The sequence below is a fragment of the Diabrotica undecimpunctata genome, chromosome 4, assembly GCF_040954645.1.
Source record: "Diabrotica undecimpunctata isolate CICGRU chromosome 4, icDiaUnde3, whole genome shotgun sequence".
Classification (NCBI taxonomy): domain Eukaryota; kingdom Metazoa; phylum Arthropoda; class Insecta; order Coleoptera; family Chrysomelidae; genus Diabrotica; species Diabrotica undecimpunctata.
The window spans coordinates 31,563,654-31,585,297 of record NC_092806.1 but is presented as its reverse complement, the minus strand read 5'-3'; the positions used below and the strand labels follow the sequence as shown (position 1 = coordinate 31,585,297).

Below are 21,644 nucleotides of genomic sequence, written 5' to 3'. Positions count from 1 at the left end.
ACACTGATATAGAAATAGACATAAATTCTAATAAACGACCTCACAAAAAGATCCTTCAGGTCCAGCAACACCAGTATCTTGTTTTTCTAAATAAATTAATTTTTAATATATATTCTACCTATCGTTTCTCGCTTTATTGGGTCTATTTAAATAATTTATTGCTCTTTATTACACACTTTTAAGGTTTTTATTGTAATATACACATGTTAAATGTAATTTTAAAGTCCAAAATACACGTATTTTCAACTGAAATTGTGGTTAATTACTATTAATAGATATTACCACTACTATTGTTTACACCTTTTATTAACACTTTTCCATTACAAAGAAAAAACCCCAAGATAATTCTTTTCGGACAACCTCCTGAACTGACCGAAGAGAAATTAGAGACAACGAACGCAATGTAAATGTCGATTCCCGAAATAACCCACCAACTAACCGGGCATCAACCGACGGCGTCAGAGGCGTCGCTTGTCGGCGTTTTCAGCGTTGAGGAGCGTCAGTTCTCGCCATGACGGACGACAGGCCACACGTACTGCCGCGTGCTAAGGGCCGCTCGGCCTCGATTTGCGCTACGAGTTTGGAAGCTATTCCGCCATCCGGTGCTTCCCCGGAAAGTAGCAGAAGAAGGAGACCGGCCGCTCGGTCTCAGAGTGCCAGGTTGACTAACAACAGGAGATCGGTCAAAAACAGACCAGTCACCTCGACCGCTAACAGTGTCAAAAGCCAGAGTAACAGTGAACCCAAGTTGACTGATGATATCACGCCTGAAGTATCACCACATATCAGAAGGAAAGGCTCACAGAGAAGAGGTACTTCCGTTTATCAAAGAAAGTCTACGGCGTTCTTGGACGTACCTGATACGCGCTCCAAAAACAATTTTAATCCCGAAGAAGAAGATGAGGATTCGTACAGATTGAGATCTTTCAGTTTCACCTCTAAAGGTTGGTTAAACATAAAAATGTTTTGATATTCATTTATTTATTTTGCACTAAACTAACTATTTTTTAAACATCCAACAGTAAAATCCAAAATTGAAGAAGGCAATCAAAAATTATTAAAGTATCAATTTAGTAAATATTGATACGATTTGGATTTTAATAAAAGTTATTACTACTCTATCATAATTGTCATATACATCGTAACATTTACAAGTTGTAGGTACAGTTTTTAAAACTTGTTATTAGTAGTTTTACTTCTTGTACAATTCGCTGTTGCTTTCACTGAAGTATTGAAAATTTTAAAAAGTATTAATTTATTTATTTTCACGCGTGCCTCATTTAGTTTGTCGTATTTTTTGTTTTGGGATTTTAAATTTCTTTGTAACAATATATCATATTGGATACTACTAGTAGTAGAGCACTCTATACCAAGAGGTTCCAAAGTAATCTAGTGGTAGATTTATAAATAAGCAATAAAAAGAGGGATTTTTTTTCCACAGCGTAATATGACGTAAGCTTATACACGGGGAACAGAAACTAAATAAATTTTGGTTAAATGATATTGAATATTAAATTTTTCCTTTGTTATTTTCAAAAATTTCCAAATAATTTGGGTCTATTTTACGTTTTGTCGACAAAGTTAACGGAAAACTATGATTCTGAAGAAAAATTAATTATTTGTTTATTCACTAAGGCTTGCAACAACCCTTTAACTTCAAAATTGACATTTATGCAGCCAAATATCCATTATTAATATCATCATCAATGTAGATGTTTCTGTTAACTTCAATTGTTTACTTCCAGTTCTGTAACCATATTAATTAAATACATGTAAGTTCAAGATTTTCCCAAAAAACTCCTATGTTTATTCAATTTTGTCATAGTGCTCGTTAGTGTAGAATCATCAGATATTTGTTATTCTATTCCAATCTACCATTATTAATTTCTTTGGTGTAGATGTTTATACGTTTCTTATATAATTATTATATTATCTGACTAGCAATTATTCGTTAGTTGTACCTGTAGTCTTGAGTTAACTCTTCGTTATTAAAACTACATTAATTTTATACGGGTCATCACGTTGTTCGACTTTAACTTATTTTAATATAAGTTCTTAAAAAAATACAAATCAACCATATTATAGTTCAATAAACTCAAATCAGACTATGTAGAAAGGGAAGTAAATATTTTTTAGAGGTGTTTTCAAGCTTTATGTATCACGCTAGCTGATTGTTTAACTAGATCATTTATTTAAAAGTCAGTTAGTTTCCTTTAACATTAAAATAATACCAACGAAAAAAATTGAGATATTCACATTAGATTCGTCAAATTGGATTTTTTTCGATGAAATTATTTTATAGACTATAGAACGTTTTTATTTGACTTTCAAAATTAACCTACAATTTGATGTGTTAATTGGAATATTAATTTTTTCTCCTTTATATATTTGCATAGATTTTACATATGAGCATAAGTGCTTCGAAATTAGATGTAGAATTGAACAGGCAAGAAACTCATTCCAAAAATTCAAGCCTCTATTATCCAATAACTCATTAAATTTGGAAATCCGTGAAAAGTTTACAAGATGTTACGTGTGGTCTGTACTTTTGTATTGATGTGAAACTTGGACTTTAAACGCCGATATCATGAATAAAATCGAGGCGTTTGAGATGTGGTTGTATCGAAGGATACTAAAAATTCCATGGACTAGCAGAACCAGAAACGAAAAAGTTCTTCGAAGAATGGGACATCAACGAACTCTATTAAATATTATTCTTCTTCTTCTGGTTCCTATCCGTTTCGGATGTTGGAAATCATATTGGCAATCATGACCTTGCTCGCTGCGGCTCGAAACAGCTCCGTTGAGGTTTTCTTAAACCATGTTCTTAAATATTATTAAGAGGCGTAAACTAGAATATCTTGGACATATAATCAGAGGACCAAGATATGAGTTCCTTCGGCTAATTCTCAACGGTAAAATCGAAGGAAAGAAATGGATAGGACGGAAGAAACTCTCTTGGTTGAGGAATTTGCGGCAGTGGACAGGTTTGACAGCGGACCAATTGCTACACGTAGCGCAAGACCGAGATCAGTATAAAAATATTATAAGCATGGTAGTCGCCGACGTTCGGTAGGGATATGGCACTCTAAGAAGAAGAAGAAGATAAGTGCTCACATGGCGCCTTACAGGCATCAATGTTTAGTATTATGTCATTTACATGTATTATTATTATTATATTTTTCTTTGTACAAAATAAAATATTTTATTTTTCAAACAACGTTAAACAATCTTCTTCTCATTGCGCTGTCTCCTTTCGAAGGTTGGCGATCCAAATGGCAATTGTAGTTTTGGAAACTGCTTGTTAAACAATAAATAAAAATAATAATAAGAAAAACTAATACGTAATGATTGTAACTTTCAATATATATATATATATATATATATATATATATATATATATATATATATATATATATATATATATATATATACATATCACGACATTGTTTTATTGACCATGCAACACAATGGCAATCGATGTGACATGTTACACGTTTCCACCTCTATATTCATTTCACAGTAGGTACGAATTGTCGTAATTGTCACATTGACATTAAAAATTTCAAACGAAGTTCTGAAAAAATAAACATTTTATATAAACAAACAATAATTAATTAATAAAATGCCTATTACGTTGTATACCGTACAAGAAAAAGTGCAACTTCTAACATAGTACTTTCAGAGTCATTCGATACGCGAAGTAATTGATTTATTTATTGTTGCCTTCAAAAATAGACCCCCACCAAGTGTTCTTCTTCTTTAAGTGCCATTTCCGCGACGAAGGTTGGCAATCATCATGGCTATTCTGAATTTCGAGGCAGCTGCTCTGAACAATTGCCTTGAGCTACAACCAAACCACTCTCTCAGGTTCTTCAACCAGGAAACGCGTCTTCTTCCTACGCTTCTCTCTACTTTTCCTTGAATTATGAGTCTCAAGATGTTGTATCTTTCGCCTCTCATCACATGTCCGAGATATTGCAATTTCCTTTCTTTTATTGTATTTTCCATTTCCCTCTCTCTACCTATTCTCCTTAACACTTCTGTATTTGTGATTCTATCTACCCAAGGAATCCTTAACAATCTTCTAAATCTCCACATTCCGGTTTAATATCCATGATTCAGCTCCATAGTAGAGTACACTGTGTACATAACATTTAATTAGCCTTATTCTGAGGGCCAATGTCAGATCTTTGCTGCATAAAATCTTTTTCATTTTTTCACAAAGTTGGCACGTGCTTTTTCAATTCTGACTCTTATTTCTGAAGTATAATCGTTATTTTCACCAAGTGTTACAACAGTTAAAAATACCATTAAACATTTTCAAACTTCGGGATGTGTAAATAGTTATAAAAAGTGTCATGAAGGTAATGAACCACATGTTAGACCTGTCAATGAGGAGCGTCAAAATAGGGATATTGATATTTGCGCTTTTGTGGAAGCTAGTGAACCCTGCCATAGTGTACAAATTGCTAGGAAAGTTAACGTAAATGCTCGAACTGTCCAGCGAGTTCTCAAAAGGAATGGGTATCATTGTTTTAAGATACAACCAACACAAGAACTGTTTCCGGAAGATAACTTTAGCCGGATGGAGTTTTGAGAAATTATGTTAGATAAACAGAATAAAAATGTACACTTTTTAAAAAATATTTTATTTTCTGACAAATCTTCATTTTCATTACATAAAAAACACAATCCATCTCTTACAAAGTGTTATTCTCAGAAAAATAAGCACCTTAGTGTTGCAGTGCGAACGTAGCATCCGCAAAAGTTAAATGTTTGGACTGGGATGTTAGGCGACCATATTGTCGGTCCATTTTTTATCGATGGAAACCTAAACGGGCCCAAATCTTTACAACTTTTACAGAATGAGATCATTCTGGCAGTTCTACTCCTTCCCGTTAATTTTCAGGAGGTTTATTTCCAACAGGATGGGGGCTTAAAACTCTAGAGCAACTATTGACTTCCTCAACCAAACGTTTCCTGATCGACTGATAAACACACGTGGTACAATTAAATGGCCCGCAAGATCCTGTGACTTAGCGCCTAACGATTTCTTTTTTTGGGGTTTTCTCAAAGAAAACATTTAATGGCATCAGTTTGAAGGGCCACAAACCTAGTCGAGTTAAGGGCAAAAATACTTTATTTCTCTGCCAACATTACACCAGCCCTACTCCAAAGTATGAGGAGAAAACTGTATGACAGATTTGGTTACTGTATAGCACAAGGAGGTGGAATATTTGAGCCCTTAATTCATTAATCTGCTTTCCTAATTTTTATTTTTTGTTAGGTACATTTTACAAAATTTGTAGGTTATTAATTAGGTAGTATTTTTTATGTTTAAGTTTGCAAGAATTTTATTGTTTTTTTTATTTAAAAGTACAAACGATTCTTATTCTGATTTTTTTTCTTCTTTCTTGTCTTATTGTTATAAGCTTTGTCCATAAAATTTGTACAATTTTTGCAGTGACAATAAAGCATATTACTTATTTACTTACCTATTTATTTGTATTGCTATTAAGCCTAAAAATAACCAAAAAATTAGTTTTAGAGCATTATAATAAATATAGCTCTAGAGTTGGGATTGCCATAAATCTTAATTTCTATGGTCAACAAAACAATGTCGTTATCTGTATATTTATATATATATATATATATATATATATATATATATATATATATATATATGATTATATGTGTCTATAATAAGTGTAATTTTTAAAGGAATTCGAGATAACGGAATTATGCCTGAAAACATATCACGTATGATGCTTTAAATCTTCTACAGCAACCCTAATTGGCTTTATCCTATTGGTGCAGTATATTCCGACTCGCTATTTCATTCTTTGAAATGGAGTTTTAAAAAGCTTTGTGAAAGCATCTCTCTGTACAGATATAAAAGAGACTTAGAAATAATAATTTTAACATATTTTAAACATATAAGAGGAAAAGTAGGATAAATAAATATGGAGTTAAGTGTATCAAGTAGGGCTCATTTATTATTTATTATTTTTAAATGGAAAGAATAGAAAACTGTATGTAATTATTTTAGATATACAATGTACAATAGAAAAAAAAATAAAAACATTGAAATACTTATAATTTAACAAATTCTGAACAAAAAATATTTTTCTTCCTCAGATAGCGATTAAACAAAGGTGAATATAGGTTTCATCTAATGATTTTAAGACTTCTTTTATTGGCTTGTACTCTTCTAAGGGTGACAACTTAGAGCTACTTGCAAAAATCTTTAATAATATATAGAAAACTTGCAACAATCAAAAGATTGGCTACCATTCGACTAATCTCATATGCCATATATTGAAGTTATTTCTAAAAAAAAATATGTTACAAAAAGCGCGAAAAGGATACCAGCCCAAAACAATTTAGTTTCAGGAAGTGTTGGAACCCGAGAGGCCCTGTTTCATTGTACTTTTACCAAAATGTGGCGATTACCAAAAAGGTGCATAGTTGTGTTTCATGGATTATAAAAAGGCCTTTGATAAAGTCTAGTATGAAGAACTAATAAAATGTTTACAAGAAAAGAACATTGGTTCCAATGATATAAACATAATACGTGAACTCTATTGGAACCAAAATACATTTGTTAAAACGAAGATGAGGGACACTTAGGTCATAAAAATCCAAAGAGAGGTTAGACAAGGTTGTACACTCTCGATATTATTATTCAATCTCTACACAGAGTGTAACAAAAATTGTATAAGTGGATTTTGGTCTAGGCACAAGAATAACACAAGTGTAACAAGAATAGGAGGTTAGCGGATATAGTAAGTAGCCAATGTAACAAAAATGAAAGAGATGTGCTCACAATACAATATTGTGAGACTTAATGCAGCTTGGCTGGCAGGCTATTCCAGAGGATGACTAATTAAACTCAGGAAGGATTCGACCAATTTACATGCCTCTAAAAGACAGTTACCTGGAAATGAATATGACCAACTGATAGAATTAAGGATGATTAAACCAGAAAAGAGTATTGAAGTAAAGTACAAACTAAAAAAACGGGTGTGGCAGTCGTGGGACTGCCGGTAGAAGTTATAATTCTATAAACGCGTTCGCCGTTACAAATTTATATGGGAGTCAATCTGCACAACCATTACATATGTAATGCTATAGGTAAGAAAAAGTAGAAAGAGAAACAGAATTAGGTATATAGGTATATGGTGCATCGTTTGCTGCATATAAACAACATTTGACCTGTAATAGGAGTATAGTAAATGAAGGATTAAATCAATATTTTGATAAAAAGTAATGGTAGATTAAAAGTCCGAAAGGAGATTGCCTATTTTGAATTTCGAATCCTCTGAAGACACGTTAACTATTAAAAATTTAAATGATAGAAAATCTCCAGCTTATGACATGATCAGTGGAAAAGTGTTACCTCCCAAATACATATAACTAATAACGTTCTGAATATATAATTATAAAGATAAATATTAACAAGAGAAATCATAAGATTTCCTACTTGGCGAAACTGAATTCAAATGTTTACCACTGTACTTTCTACAAGTTGCAAAGCAGACAGATTGATGAATTAGTCGACAAGGGAATCTAAAATATGCATTCCACATGCCGTTCATCATGGTCAAAATTCGTAGTGAATTCAGTTTCTGGTACTCTAAACAGAGTAAAGAAATAAATAAAGCTCTTGTCGACTAATTCATCAATCTGTCTGCTTTTCAACTTGTAGAAAGGACAGTGGTAAAGATTTGAATTCAGTTTCGCCAAGTAGGAAATCTTATGATTTCTCATAAGTTGTTATTAGATAGCGTTGTTACGTCTGTAAATAATTATTTCGATAATTATTGTCCTAAAACGGGATAGATTCCGTGTCGATTCAGAGCATCAGCATATGCAGCTCTGATTAGACTTAAGGAGGTTGAAATACGTATAAGTGGCTTGCCGCTGCCCTGCATCGAAATAAAAATCTAATACCGTCATTATGTAATAAATATCACTTATTTTTGGAAACTAGGGTTAGAAATCAGCAAATTTGTTATTAGATTTTTCAGAATATTATCTAAAGGTAAATAGTTACCTTCTATAGGAATTTTGCATGCAATTAATATTTCAAAAGATAAAATTTAAGACAATAAATTAGCAATAGTATTTTAGCTATTAAAATCGGTTAAATTTGGCAAAGCAAAGAAAGAAAATTGTCACGTGTATAGTAATAAAACAAAAACCACAAAGTCGTGAATGCGATGCCTTGAACGGATGAGAGGACTAACTCAGGCCAAGAAACAGGAATGTGTGAGGAATTTCCTTTGTTTGTAAAAGAAATATTGGTTTATTAAATATAGTTGAATCTATAAATATATTATTTTTCGTTTAGTAATATCAAAATAATTAACCATTATAATCGAAATAATACGCTTGTTTTTTAATATATTGTAAATTATAAATTATAAAAAACTTATATTATTATATACGTAGGCGGTCCGATAATTACTTAGCCTCACCGCTCGATGGCGCGACTATCTCATGAGAAATCTACTATCGTTTAATACATTCTTGTAGACGAAGTCAAAGAGCGCTTGTATGTTGTGTACAGTAACTCTTTTCCTTTGATGGCAACCCTCAAAAATTGGTTTAACGAATTTCAACATGGTAGCACGTCGGTGTTTGATGAGCCACGTCCAGGTGCCCCGAAATCGGCTACCACGGAGGATAACCTGACAAAAGTCCACGATCTCATATTGGCAGACCGCCTACTGCAGGTACGCGAGATAGCTGAGACAGTAGGTATCTCAAAAGACCGAGTATGTCAAATCCTGCCTAAACTTTGGGGCATGAGAAAGCTGTCGGTGCGATGATTGCCGCGTTTGTTCACTACAGACAACAACCTTAACCGTGAGGTCACTGCAAAGCAGTGTTTGACGCTATTTAAGCAAAATAAAGGAGTTTCTACGTCGTTTGGTAACCGTTGACGAAACATGAATCCATTGTTACATACCAGGGACCAAGAAACACACAACGAACGTGCTCCGTATGAGGCGAAGACTGTTCTATCGGCCGGAAAGGCGATGGCCACCATTTTTTGAGATTCGCATGTGGTGATCTACCTCGACTACGTGGAGAATGGCAAAACTGTCACAGGGCTCCATTACGCCAAATTATTGGGCCGATTTGACACCTAATTACAGAAAAAATTACCCCTTTTAGCGAAAAAAAAGTACTCTTTTACCATAACAACGGACTCGCTCATACCTCTACCATCGCCATGGCGAAATTGGTCGAATTGGACTACAAACTGTTGCTTCATTCACTATATTCTCTAGATTTGGTCCCGTGTGACTTCTTTTTGTTTCCAAACTGAAAAAATGCCCTCGCCGGGCAGAAATTTAACTCGAAACAGAAGGTTATCGCTGCCACGGAAGTCTACTCTGCAGACCTCAAGAAAACGTATTTTCCAGAGGGGCTAAAGAAGTGGGAGCACCGCTGGGTCAAGTGTATCCAGCTAAAAGAATGTTGAGAAATAAATCGCCACTTTTCCAAGATTTTCGTTTTTCTTTTGTAGGCTAAGTACTTATCAGACCGCCCTAGTATTTATATATAGAAGGTGCAGCATTAGTGCGAGAAAGTCCAATTACTGATTTATTGTAAGAGATACGATAAAAAAATATTTAAGTAAAAGTTGGAGCATAGTTAGGGCCATACTCTAAAAATATTTTCAAATATACAGGGTCACCTGTTAAATTAAAAAATCTTTTTTTAATAGAACACCCTGTGTGTTTTTACATTTTTGGACTTAATTTTTTGTTTATTTTTTAATATAATGTTTGTCAATGATATACAAGGTAGTTAAGAAAATAATTTCGGTTTTTTTTTATTAATTTCTTAGTAAAATTAACATTCTGTAGAATTGTAGAGTTTTGACATCAAAAAATATATTTATCTTCAAAAGATTTTAAATATAGTCTACTGTTGTCTGAAAAGATAAACATAGCGAAATATTGAATTTTAATATACAGGGTAGGTCGAAACACGAATGAGTATTTTTCGAGTTTTCTTAAATGGAATACCCTGTATTTTAGTAATTTTCTATACCTAACTGCTTGAATTTGTGAGTTATTTGTAATTCTTTAAGCAAAACAATAATTGCAACAACAATTAGGTGAAATTTTATTAGATTGAATTGATTGATTTTAAACTGATATTTGAATATTTGTTAGTATTGGCGTTGTATTGGTTAAAATATCAAAATAACTAAGAAGTTAAGTTTGTTGGTGTGTAAAATATTAATAGAAACACAGTATTTTACCTAATTGGCTATGACTTTGACACTAAACTTAATGAAGATCAGGAAAATCTAAATAAGGATCTGATTTTTTAGATTGAGAAAAAACTTGAAATAGAAGCCTTTGGGTGCACCTATTTAAATGTTTTGCGAGGTAACCATTTTGTATGAGGGCTTATTTTAGAGAAAACAGTGCTACGAATCTACTTGAATATCTGAAAAGGCGTATTGATCTGGAAATAAAAGTATTAATGACTGAATTAATTGTTGATGTTTTCTGATGGCAGTTGGCTAGCAACTAGTGGTTGGTATGTGGGTTTTCGGTAAACAGAGTTATTGTGAACTTTGCGATTGGTTTTTCTAAGAGGGCGTCTAGGAATGGTAAGGATAAATCAGTCTTTGTTGTGAAGTGGATAAGAGGCACCTTACCGGGGTCAGATGACGAATAAATCATTGACCTGTCGTAGCAAATATGTGGGTTTAATAAATAATGAGGACAGTGCTCAGATCTTCCATGAAGATACTGTTAGTTACTAAAGAGGGTTTGGATTAAATTGTGACACATTTGACTTTTTTATAGAATTTTATAAAATGAAATAAGTGTTGGAAATGTAACGTTTATTGAGAGATAAGTGGTCTTGCTTGATATTCTGTTTAGTTTCCAGAATATAATTACGGTTTCATCGACGAGACTGTTTGTAAAAAGTGAAATAATTTCGAAACTTACCCTAGTGTCTGAGGGTGAGATAGCATAATTGCTTCAGTTTAATAAAATGACAAAACAGTTCGAAGGAAAAGATTTTTTTTACAAAGGATGAAACATGAACAATAGTTGTATGGGATAGCTATATGCACTGACAATTGGACGTAGTGGAATATCGGGTTTATGAATTTTAGGTAAACCATATGATTGAGATGTTCTATAAGACTTTTAACATGGAATTCAATATTATTTATTTACAGTTAAAGTGCTTTATGTCAACAGAAAAGAAGGATTTATTGATGATGACTTTTGTTGTTTTCTCTAAGTAAATTGTTGGAATATTAGAAATTGGTTTGTAGTCGGGAGTGCTGCTAAGATTTGACAGTTTATAAATACAAGACGAAATGTTTGGGATAACTGCGTCGTTCCCTTTATCGATCAGATGAACGACTAGATTTACATTTGATTGAAGGTCTTTTAGGGCTTTTCTCACGAAATGATTAATGTTTGGAGTAGCAGGTTTTAAATTGTCGAACAACTTTGTCGATTGTTTATCTAGCTATTTCAGCATCCTCAAAAGATAAATTAAAAAAGGCTTCTTCCGTTTGACAGATGATTGTGTCAATTAGAATGTGACTTGGGGTAACAGAGTAATGGAAATCTTTTGCTAAATAAAGCTTGAGTGGCAGTGGTAAAAACCGGAGTTTCAAAAAATTTGTAAACCACTGTGTTAGATTTGGAGTGTTTAGGCAATGAGATGTAGTAATTTGAGTTTGTCTTGGATTTAAAATGTATAAATTTGTGTGTTTATACGTTCAAATCTGCCCCATTATATTTGAAAGCATTCAAAGTTATTGTTAAATAATAACGAGATAAATAACAAAGTTTCTCTGAAAAAAAAAGCTATAAGAATAAATCGAATCCCGATATTGTGAGCTCATCAAATATAAATGATTATCCTTTCAAACTCTTTTTTTAACCTTTTAATTAGATTTAATTTAAAAAAAAATACCTTAGGCCGCTTTTTGAGCCTATATCTCCTTCAGAACGTCTGATTCATTAACGTAAAGTACACAAAGTGAACACAATGGGGTTATTAATTTTCTTAATAGCTTTTAAATTTACTCACAAAAGAATATAAGCATGTATTTTGCTAAGGGTCTTCCTCCAATTTCAGTAATGACTATAGATAATAAAGGTTTTTGACAATACGTTACAAGAGGAATAAAAAAAGTACGCATTATTTAAAAAAAAAGGAAAATAAATCTAATCTAATAATTTTATTATATTCTTAGAAGAATTTACAAAGAGTTTATTACACTAATGTTTAAGCTAAAAATAAAATAGGATAACACAATTTAAATACTACTATTATAGCAAGTAGGTACTAAGAAATAAATATTTTGACAGTGGCGGAGGTTAGCGAGAGCGCCCACCAAACTGGCGTGACAAATGTAACATGGCAGCACGGGCACGGCACTAGCATGGCAGTTACCGCACACCAAAGTAGCATAAAATTAAAATGACTAGTAGCATGCTACTATCAGTGCATAATATTTAAATTCAAAATATCGCCCTCTGAGGATGAAGTTATGCTAACGCTTTTAAACGTCAACAATATGAACAAAACTCCCCCTTAACGTCAATTTTGGGTACAACCTTATTGGAAAGAGATTCAAGGGTAATCAAGGGATGCAACTAAATTTAATGTTTTTAAAGAAATAAAAAATGCGGACTTGTATTGTTATAGATACCTGGAAATTTCTCAATTAATAAGACGATAAAACGAATATAAAGTCTGGACTGTGTTCCATATTTAAATTGTTTAAAAAACACACATGCAAAATGCAAGTAGCACGTGGCAAAAAGTAGAAGAAGCTCCATTTTTATGTCGTGGCGTAGCAAGCTGCATGACGCCACTGCCACTGTCATTTTGGTGTGCGCTGAATCATTCGTTTGCATTGGTTACATTTTAAGTAACATGCTATACGCGCGCTACTTGCTACTTGCCACTTGCCATGCCAGTTTGGTGGGCGCTCTCCCTTATAGTATAAATAATAGTAATTTTGAAGTTGTACTGCTATACTCGCGTTCAACGTTGGAAATTTGTACGGGAGTGAATCGGCAAAATCATTACATATGTAAGATATAGGTAAGAGAGAGACAGAAAACGTTCCTTTTGTAAATATATTCAATATTTCTTAATAATATTATTATTTTTCCATTCTTAATATTGTTCTGAAGCTATTTTTAAATTTAAATAGTAATTAATTTTCCATTCTGTTCAGATTTGTCTTGAGCCTCGTACGGCATGTTAAATTATAAATTAAAACTTGTAAATATCTCAAGAAAGTTCAAATGTGTACTTATATACACAACAAACAACAATTAAATTTTGTATCTGTCAATGTCAGACAAATTAACAGTTGTATCACGAAACATTATTTTTATTTTATTAATATTATTATCATGGTAAATTATGTATATTATGTATATTATGTATATATGACTTACATATTACTACCTTCTAACTGTTGACAAAAGTCATATCCAAGAGGTGATAAAATAACCGGAGATACCATTTTTTTGTCTGCATCTTTATGTTATAACGACCGATATAACTGTCCATAGCGTCAACTTTACCCATATGAGCGTTATATTCAGGAACCAAACTTGGACATTTATTGCTAATGTACTTACGTTGCTTCCTGTCCCAACGTTTGGCCTCAGTTAGTGGCATTTTACCTTTATATGTTGATTGGAATAACAGATTTATTATCCAGCCAAATCACTGAAGATACCTCAACACCATCAATATCACATACGAATTCTTTTGAAGATCCTTTGGGTTCTTTTTGTGTTGCTGGTCAGAAGGTAGCTTACAATTGGGTAATCTTGATCGTCTTACCGTTCCCAACGATGCAACACGTTGCAATAGGTAGACCATCAAAGTTATAGAAGTATAAAAATTATAGAAATATACTCTGTAATTTTGAGTACAAGGTATTATTCGGCAAAGTCTGACAAAAACGTTGGCACTTGATCACAATAACGAATATATCCAAAGAAAGGATATATTCGTTACATTTCTTGATTATAAAAAAGTGTTTGACGCCGTAAAAGGATACAATGATAAAAATGCTACACAACGCTAAAATTTACGAGAAAGGTATAATTGTAATCCAGAAGCTCTATTGGAATCAAAAAGCATGAGTGATGCTGAACAAATCAATAAATACACAGGAATTTTAAATTTTAAGAGGGTTGTGGCAGGGATGTATTTTGTCTCCTGTACTGGTCAACCTCTATGTGGAGAAAGTTTTCGAAGGTTTTGGTATAAAGGTATAAAGTTTAATACCGCGAGAATCACAGACAATGAACATGATATGCAGTTGACGGTAAATAAAATAAATACCGTACGAAAAATATATGGCTGAAAGATAAATGCTGGAAAAAATAATTGCATGGCAATAAGAAAAATGAACTTTTAAGAGTGCAGCTGCAACTAGATAATGCTCCAATAGAGCAAGTAAAAATATTAAAATACTTGAGAGTCGTAGTGAATAACTAATGGGAGCCTCAACAAGAAATAAAATGTTTTACCAAACAAGCAAGGCAAGCTACAATGTAACTCCACTACAATAATATTTCCTTTAATATCCGCTACAGGATCGTTAAATGCTATGTATGGTCCATATTGTTACATGGCATGGAGACATGGACGTGCAAAATATCTTGCATTATCAATGCCATGGACAAATAGGGTGAGAAATTAGGAACTCTTTAGAAGTCAGCTACTGTGAGAGAATTACTTAACTTGATCAAGGTACGAAAAATTTTATGTCTGAGCCATATCTTGAGAAGAAAAAAATACTTAATCCCTCAACTAATTATCCAAGGAAAGATTGAGGACAAAAGAAGAATAGGCCGCAAACAAATGTTATGGCTACTGAATATAATGAATTGGACGCGCATAAATAACATCGCGAGCTTTTGTATGACGCAAAAGACAGACATCTGGCTAAGATTATTCGTCAACGCACTATAGGTGCACGGCACTATAAAAAGCAGAAAATAAGCTTATGAAAATGCTAGTTCTATTTTATTTTTTCTTTTTTTTTAATGAAAAAATACAAAGTATTCTATACTGGATTCTACAAAACACACAATAAAAAATTTGATTACGGTACGCGTGTCAGAACCCGACCATTTTATTGGAGTTAAAGCAACAGATAGCTGTACTTAAGTATAATACTTATATAGATACAATATTTGACCACAGATCCGAAGATCGTTTGTAAGCCGAAAGCGCTCAGCTAGGAATAAAAATGTTTTACACACTTCAAGAATACTTCCTTTTTTTCACCATTGATTTGTCATAAGTGTGTATGAAAACGTATCAGTCCTTTCATTTTTCAAAAAGTAACAGTTTTTTGTATTTTTGAGTATTTTAAACGTTATAAAAAATAACCTATTTTTTGAAAAATATATTTTATACTAAAAAAATTGACAAAAAAATTGGTCCTAACAAGCCTGTGTACTCGTGTAATTTTTAACACACCTGTCTACTGGAGGGTTAATGATAGGCAAAATTTAAAAAAGTTAAAAAGGTAAAAAAGTTAAAAAAAGTTAAAAAAAAGCATTTTTCGGTCTAAACTCTTCATAATTAAAAAACCACACCAAAATTTCTGCAAAAAACCTATAGGTTTGCTTACTCATCATCATCATCACTGGCTCGACAACCTTTTTTGGGTCTTGGCCTGTTCCAGGATTCTTCTCCATTCTGATCTGTTTCGTGCTTTTTTTCTCCAGTTTTTTATTTTTAAGGTTGTTATATCATTTTCTATTTGTTCAGCTTCGGTCTTCCTCTTGTTCTTTTTCCTACTGGCATCTGTTTGGATATTTTGTTTGTTATTTCGCCTTCTTCCATTCTTTCTACATGTCCTATCCAACGCAGCCGTCCTATTTTAATAAATGTTATAATATCCGGATCCTGCTATATTTTGTATAGTTTCGAGTTGTATCTTCTTCGCCATATTCCGTTTTCTTTTGTGCCCTTATATATGTGTCGCAAGATTTTTCTTTCGAAGGTGGCTAACAACGTTACCTCTCTTTTAGTGAGTGTCCAGGTTTCTGAGCCGTATGTGAGTACCGGACTTATTAAGGTTTTATATATTTGGCATTTTGTTTTTCTTGCGACGTTATCTGATCTTCGTTCACTTCCTCCGTAACGTTATTATCAGACGTGACTAGGGATCCTAAGTATATAAAGTTTTTCACCCCCTCAATGTTGTATTCGGGTTTGCTTACTATAGGTATATATTATCGGAAAACTTGTCAAGTACCAGATGTCCAGAAAAAAAATTATTTTCCTTTACTATAAGGTTCAGTCGTTCGTTCAATATCTTTTTTTAAAAATTGTATAACTAATACCATATCAGGTTTGTATCTAATGTTACATTACTTCAAAATTTATATTCCAACCCTAATACTCTAAAAAGAGATTCGTTTCTTTAGGTAACATTAAACACATACAACTCGAGTTTAACTTGAATAATCACCACTTCATTCCGATAGACCAAGAATCCTGCAATTTGACCCAGTCAGCAGATTAAGTGACCGCAGCAAATCAATCGTAGACTCTTTTCTTTTAAAACCCATTCTACTGTATAAATCACTTTTTTTTTATATTTTTGTGACTACAATGAATTGAATTTTTCTTTAAAACCGACCCTAGTGTTTCTAGTAATTAATTGACGTTTTCAGCTTGCACTTAAAATGTGGTTTATCTTAAAATTTTATCCTTAAGTGGTACGGTGAAATAAAGTTATGTAAATTGTCTAGTCAGGTTTTCGCGGAACGCAGACTAAAATGTTAAAAAAATCGATATTGCTACTTTTGATCAAACATTTTATTTACGAGTACAATATATATATATATATATATATATATATATATATATATATATATATATATATATATAACTACATAGTATAGAATTATTTTAAAACATATGGAGTAAACTATACTTCTCTGAATAGTGCATATGTGATTTCGACATTTTCACGCACTTATTTTCTTATTTTTTTTGTCAGCTTGTCGTGAACAAAGGACAAAAATAAGAGTACCACCGAGTCTTATTATTATATCTCTTAACTCACAATAAGTGATCTAACATCACGGCGCTCAATATGTGGTTTCACTAAAGTCATTCCAAGATTGTTTAAAATATTTCTCCGTGCTGCATCGTCTACGTAATCGACGTTTTTGTTGCGGTTAAGTATTATTATAGTCTACTACATTTAGAATTGTGTTAAAAATTGCCATTGGCCAACGACGTGTTCTTCGTAAAAGTGTATAATTATCACGCAGTTTATCTAGTGGATCTACACCTACTTTATAAGCATTAAAGTCCATAAGAATATCTGATCTTAATGCATCGTGGCGAGCATTACTACAGCTCAATTTCTCTTAAACACATGAGAACACATAGTTATATTTTCATTATTCCCAAAATTGGAAGAGGAAACAGCTTGTTTTCTATGTTTCCTAAATTAAGGAGGAATTTTGAGCTTATTTTGCTTCAAAGTCCCTACAACTATCAAACTGTTTGCTTTCAGTAAATTACATAATTCTACGGACATGAACCAATTATCGCAAGGAATATTTCGATTTGTACACATTCAATTTATGTTACAAGTATTAGAACAGTTTGAGCTGGAATTGATAATGTTTTGTCAGTTGTATGGTAAAATTAACACCGGGTGTGTAATACTCTGTACATTGGATATAAAAAGATCCCATATCTAGCTGACTGCAGCTAAACGGTCGTTAGATTTTCTAGTTTCTCTGGTAGTAATACAATCAAAATTCTCAGCAAAAAGTCACAAAATATTTTCGTTGTTGGTCTGTATTACACCGAATAAATACAATAATCCAATAAAAGCTCTTAATTCGATCATATCCACGGATTTGGTAAACGTTGGTTGAGGAGATTTATACTGAAGTCTCGAAATTTCTACTTTATTGTTGGTATGCATCAAAAGTATTTGTAAAAATTTGTTTGTGACTAATAACTGCAATGATCAGTGTATATTGGATGATAAACGAACGTTATGACCTTGTACGAGTTACTTTAAATGATTCTTTTGACCACATATACCAATTTTCTTACAAAAATAATATTTATCACCTGAATACATACACGCCCGTTCATCATCATTTTTTGTCGGTCTACAGCTTCATCTTCTGAATTTTCACTTTCCAGCGACGCTGCTGACGAAGTATCGTGGTCACTAGGTAAAAATTTGTCCGTATCTGCATTACTATATCTACGTGCCAGTTATAAAATTCTGAATCTTCTATTATAGGACGCAATTCATCATCAGTTAACGCCTTCGATTAAGCTATCCTAAAATAAATTTTCTAACCTCAAATTCACGACTCAACTATTATTTGCTTAGTCAAAATAATTAGTCATAAAATTATATAAAAAAAAACAAAATTTAAGTAATTAAAAATACTTATATTAACGGTACAGTATGATCTTTTGAGATTTTTCGTTACTGTTTCTCTAAATAAGAGTTTATTTTAATACGTGTTGGATATCTAACCATAGAAATACTAGTATTGGAAGATTACATAATGTCACAATGCCATCTATTAATTAGTAGCAAAACTACAACGCATATTCTTTATTCTGGGGTCTACTAGGACCCCACAATAATACCACTTACGGATTAAGAGTAAAAAGTCACAATAGCGATCCGTATTTCGCCTTCCAAACTTACATGGAGAATTAATACTTCGCCACGTAAATTAGGACCTGTTACTACGATAATAATGAGACACGTAAGGAAATTAATCCCATTTATTTTTGGGGTTAATGAGGCCATCCTATTTTCACCGTATAATTCGACCGCTGGCTTTATAGAGAGAAATTGTTTTTCAAACTTTTTTAATATTACGATTAAGTTTTAGTATTGATTATACTCAGTTGAGTATAATATGTGTTATTTGTATACAGAATGATGCACATCTACGGAATTAATTCATTATTTCAGAATCAGACGACCTTAAAAAAATCCTAAAACATGTCAATTTTAATTTTTGATTGATCATCTATTGCTATAAACGTGTTGGAAACTACATCATCAGTGTTGGCATAATGACGTAACCAAAGATTTTTTTAATACGTGTCCTGTAAAATGTCCTGTGTCCGATCACAGGACATTTCATTTAAAAGGGTCCTAATCGCCTTTGCTACGATGTATCATTCGAATATTTATTTCTACCCTAGTTAACTAAAATTATATACCTAGTTAAGAAAAATGGAATAACAAGAAAAAATATTCATTGACTACACTAAATTATTAAATTACACTAAGGACCGCCACTGCGAACAAAAAAAACTTACATTTACATTACAACGTTTTCGTTCACAGCCGCCAAAATAGGTGGCGCCTTTGTAAGCTAACTAGTGTTGTAGTGAAGTTTTGGGAGACATTCGTTGGACTTTCCGAGTTTGAATATGTATCAGCCCAAGTGTCTGATGAGGCTGGGATAGGCCGAAATGATCATAACACTTTATTGATACCAATTCGAGCACGGGAAGTTTAACGAATTTGTCCTCCTAGGCCATATATTTGGCCATTTAATTTAATAAAGCGATAGCGGCTTTCGCTAAAAGATTTTATCTTTTATATATATATATATATATATATATATATATATATATATATATATATATATATATATATATAAATAATATATTATATAATATATAATATATTACACTGTTTTATATTAATTATATTAATATAAACTTTAAGATAGTATAATATATTATAATAGCACACAATTTAGAAATAATTTATACAAAAAATTTTGTATTAATTACTGTCCTAATTCCAACTTTTAATAATCCCATTAGAGGAGAAACTACTTTTATTTAAATTTTTCCAATTGGTGCCTAACAATCTTTAAATTAAACGAAACCAAAAAAACTCAGGATACAATTTTAAAATCATCTTTTTTTCTCTGGCTATAATTATAAACTAATTGTTCTGTTTTCAGTTTGACGTTTTTTCGTCTTTTCAACTTTTCGTTTATCAACTGAAGTTACTTTTATATCCGTATTTTTTATTCCCTTTTCAGAAAGAATTGTATCTGACTGAATTTTTCATTTTAATGAGATTTCACAATTGAAGTTCTTACAGAAACCGAAAGAGATTTTTCCAATTAATAAGACTGAGTGGAAAATATAAATTACGCAGAGTTAGCGGGGCAATTCTAATTAATCAGGTTCTGAAAAACAGTTAATATAAATCTTAGACTATCGGTTTACAGTTAAGGCAATACAATGTTAAAACTATTATTATACAAACATGAAACACTTAAATAATTTTGGATTTCTTTTTTAATTATCATAAGCTTATGTCAGAGCCTTATCAAAATTGATTTATATGATTATTAAACATTGAGTACTACTAAATGGATAAAGCAACAACGATCCTATAACAAACTGGATATGAATTTTATTAGAAACAATAGCCAGATGATTGCAAACAATTTAAAGGCATTTTGAGAATTATGAACAACAAGAATCCATCGAGGATCATTGGAACCAAATCAAAACGATTATAGGCAACTCAACTCCAAACTTAAAAAAGAGCAGTCAAAAAAAGCAACAGTGGATGAACGATGAGATTTTGAACTTGATGGAAAAAAGACGCAATTTTAAGAACCAAAACGTCGAAATGTATAAAGTAATTAATTAAGAGATAGGGATTAAAATAAGAGCTGCGAAACAAACATACTTCGAAAACAAATGTTTAGAAATTGAAGAATTGCAGGGAAAACATGATTCATTTAATATGTATAAAAAATAAAAGAGCTGACAGGTCAGAACAAAAAATAGGCAAACAACATCGTTGATAGAGACGAAAAACTGATTATCACTAATTTGCATAAAATAGACAGATGGAAAAAGTAAATTGAGGAACTGTTTAGTGATGAAAGGCCCGAGCTTGAAATTAACGAAGTAGTTACAGGACCTGACATAACTATGGACGAAATTGAACAAGCAATACGATTAGCAAAGACCCGAAAAGCGACGGAACCAGATGAAATACCGAGTGAAATAATACCTAAAGCTTTTCGAAAGTTCAGGTAAAATATCTCTCCTTCATCTGTTTAATAAAATTTATGAAACTGGCTAAATACCAACGGATTGGCGGCTGTCGACTTTTGTGACGATACCTAAAAAAGCAAATGCAAAAAGATGTAGTGATTACCGAACCATCAGCTTGATGAGTCATGTTTTAAAGATATTTCTACGAATTTTGCACTCTAGGATGTATCAAAAAATAGAACAAAAACTTGGTGACACACAGTTTGGATTCCGCAATAACCTTGGAACAAGAGAAGCACTATTTAGCATTCAGGTTATGGTACAGAGATGCAGAGATGTCGGACATCCAGTTTATATGTGTTTTATTGACTTTGAGAAGGCCTTTAATCGAGTAAAACATACTGAAATGATAGCCATTCTTCAGCAGGTAGGTATTGATTATAAAGACCTACGCATTATTAAAAATCTGTACTGGCATCAACATGCAAACATCAGGATTGGCCGGGACACTTCTGAAGAGCTTCAAATACAAAGACGAGTAAAGCAGG

General features: G+C 32.4%; 1 protein-coding gene across 2 annotated transcripts in view; it reads left to right on the top strand.

The window, feature by feature from the left end:
* Positions 1–504: 504 nt before the first annotated feature.
* Rgk3 (Rad, Gem/Kir family member 3) overlaps positions 505–21,644 on the top strand; it is a 416,027-nt gene continuing 394,887 nt past the window's right edge. For both annotated transcript variants that reach the window (XM_072529289.1, XM_072529288.1), the window contains exon 1: positions 505–944. In XM_072529289.1, coding sequence (XP_072385390.1) covers positions 512–944 — 433 coding nt within the window. In that variant the 5' untranslated portion in view covers positions 505–511. The remainder of the gene's footprint in view (positions 945–21,644) is intronic.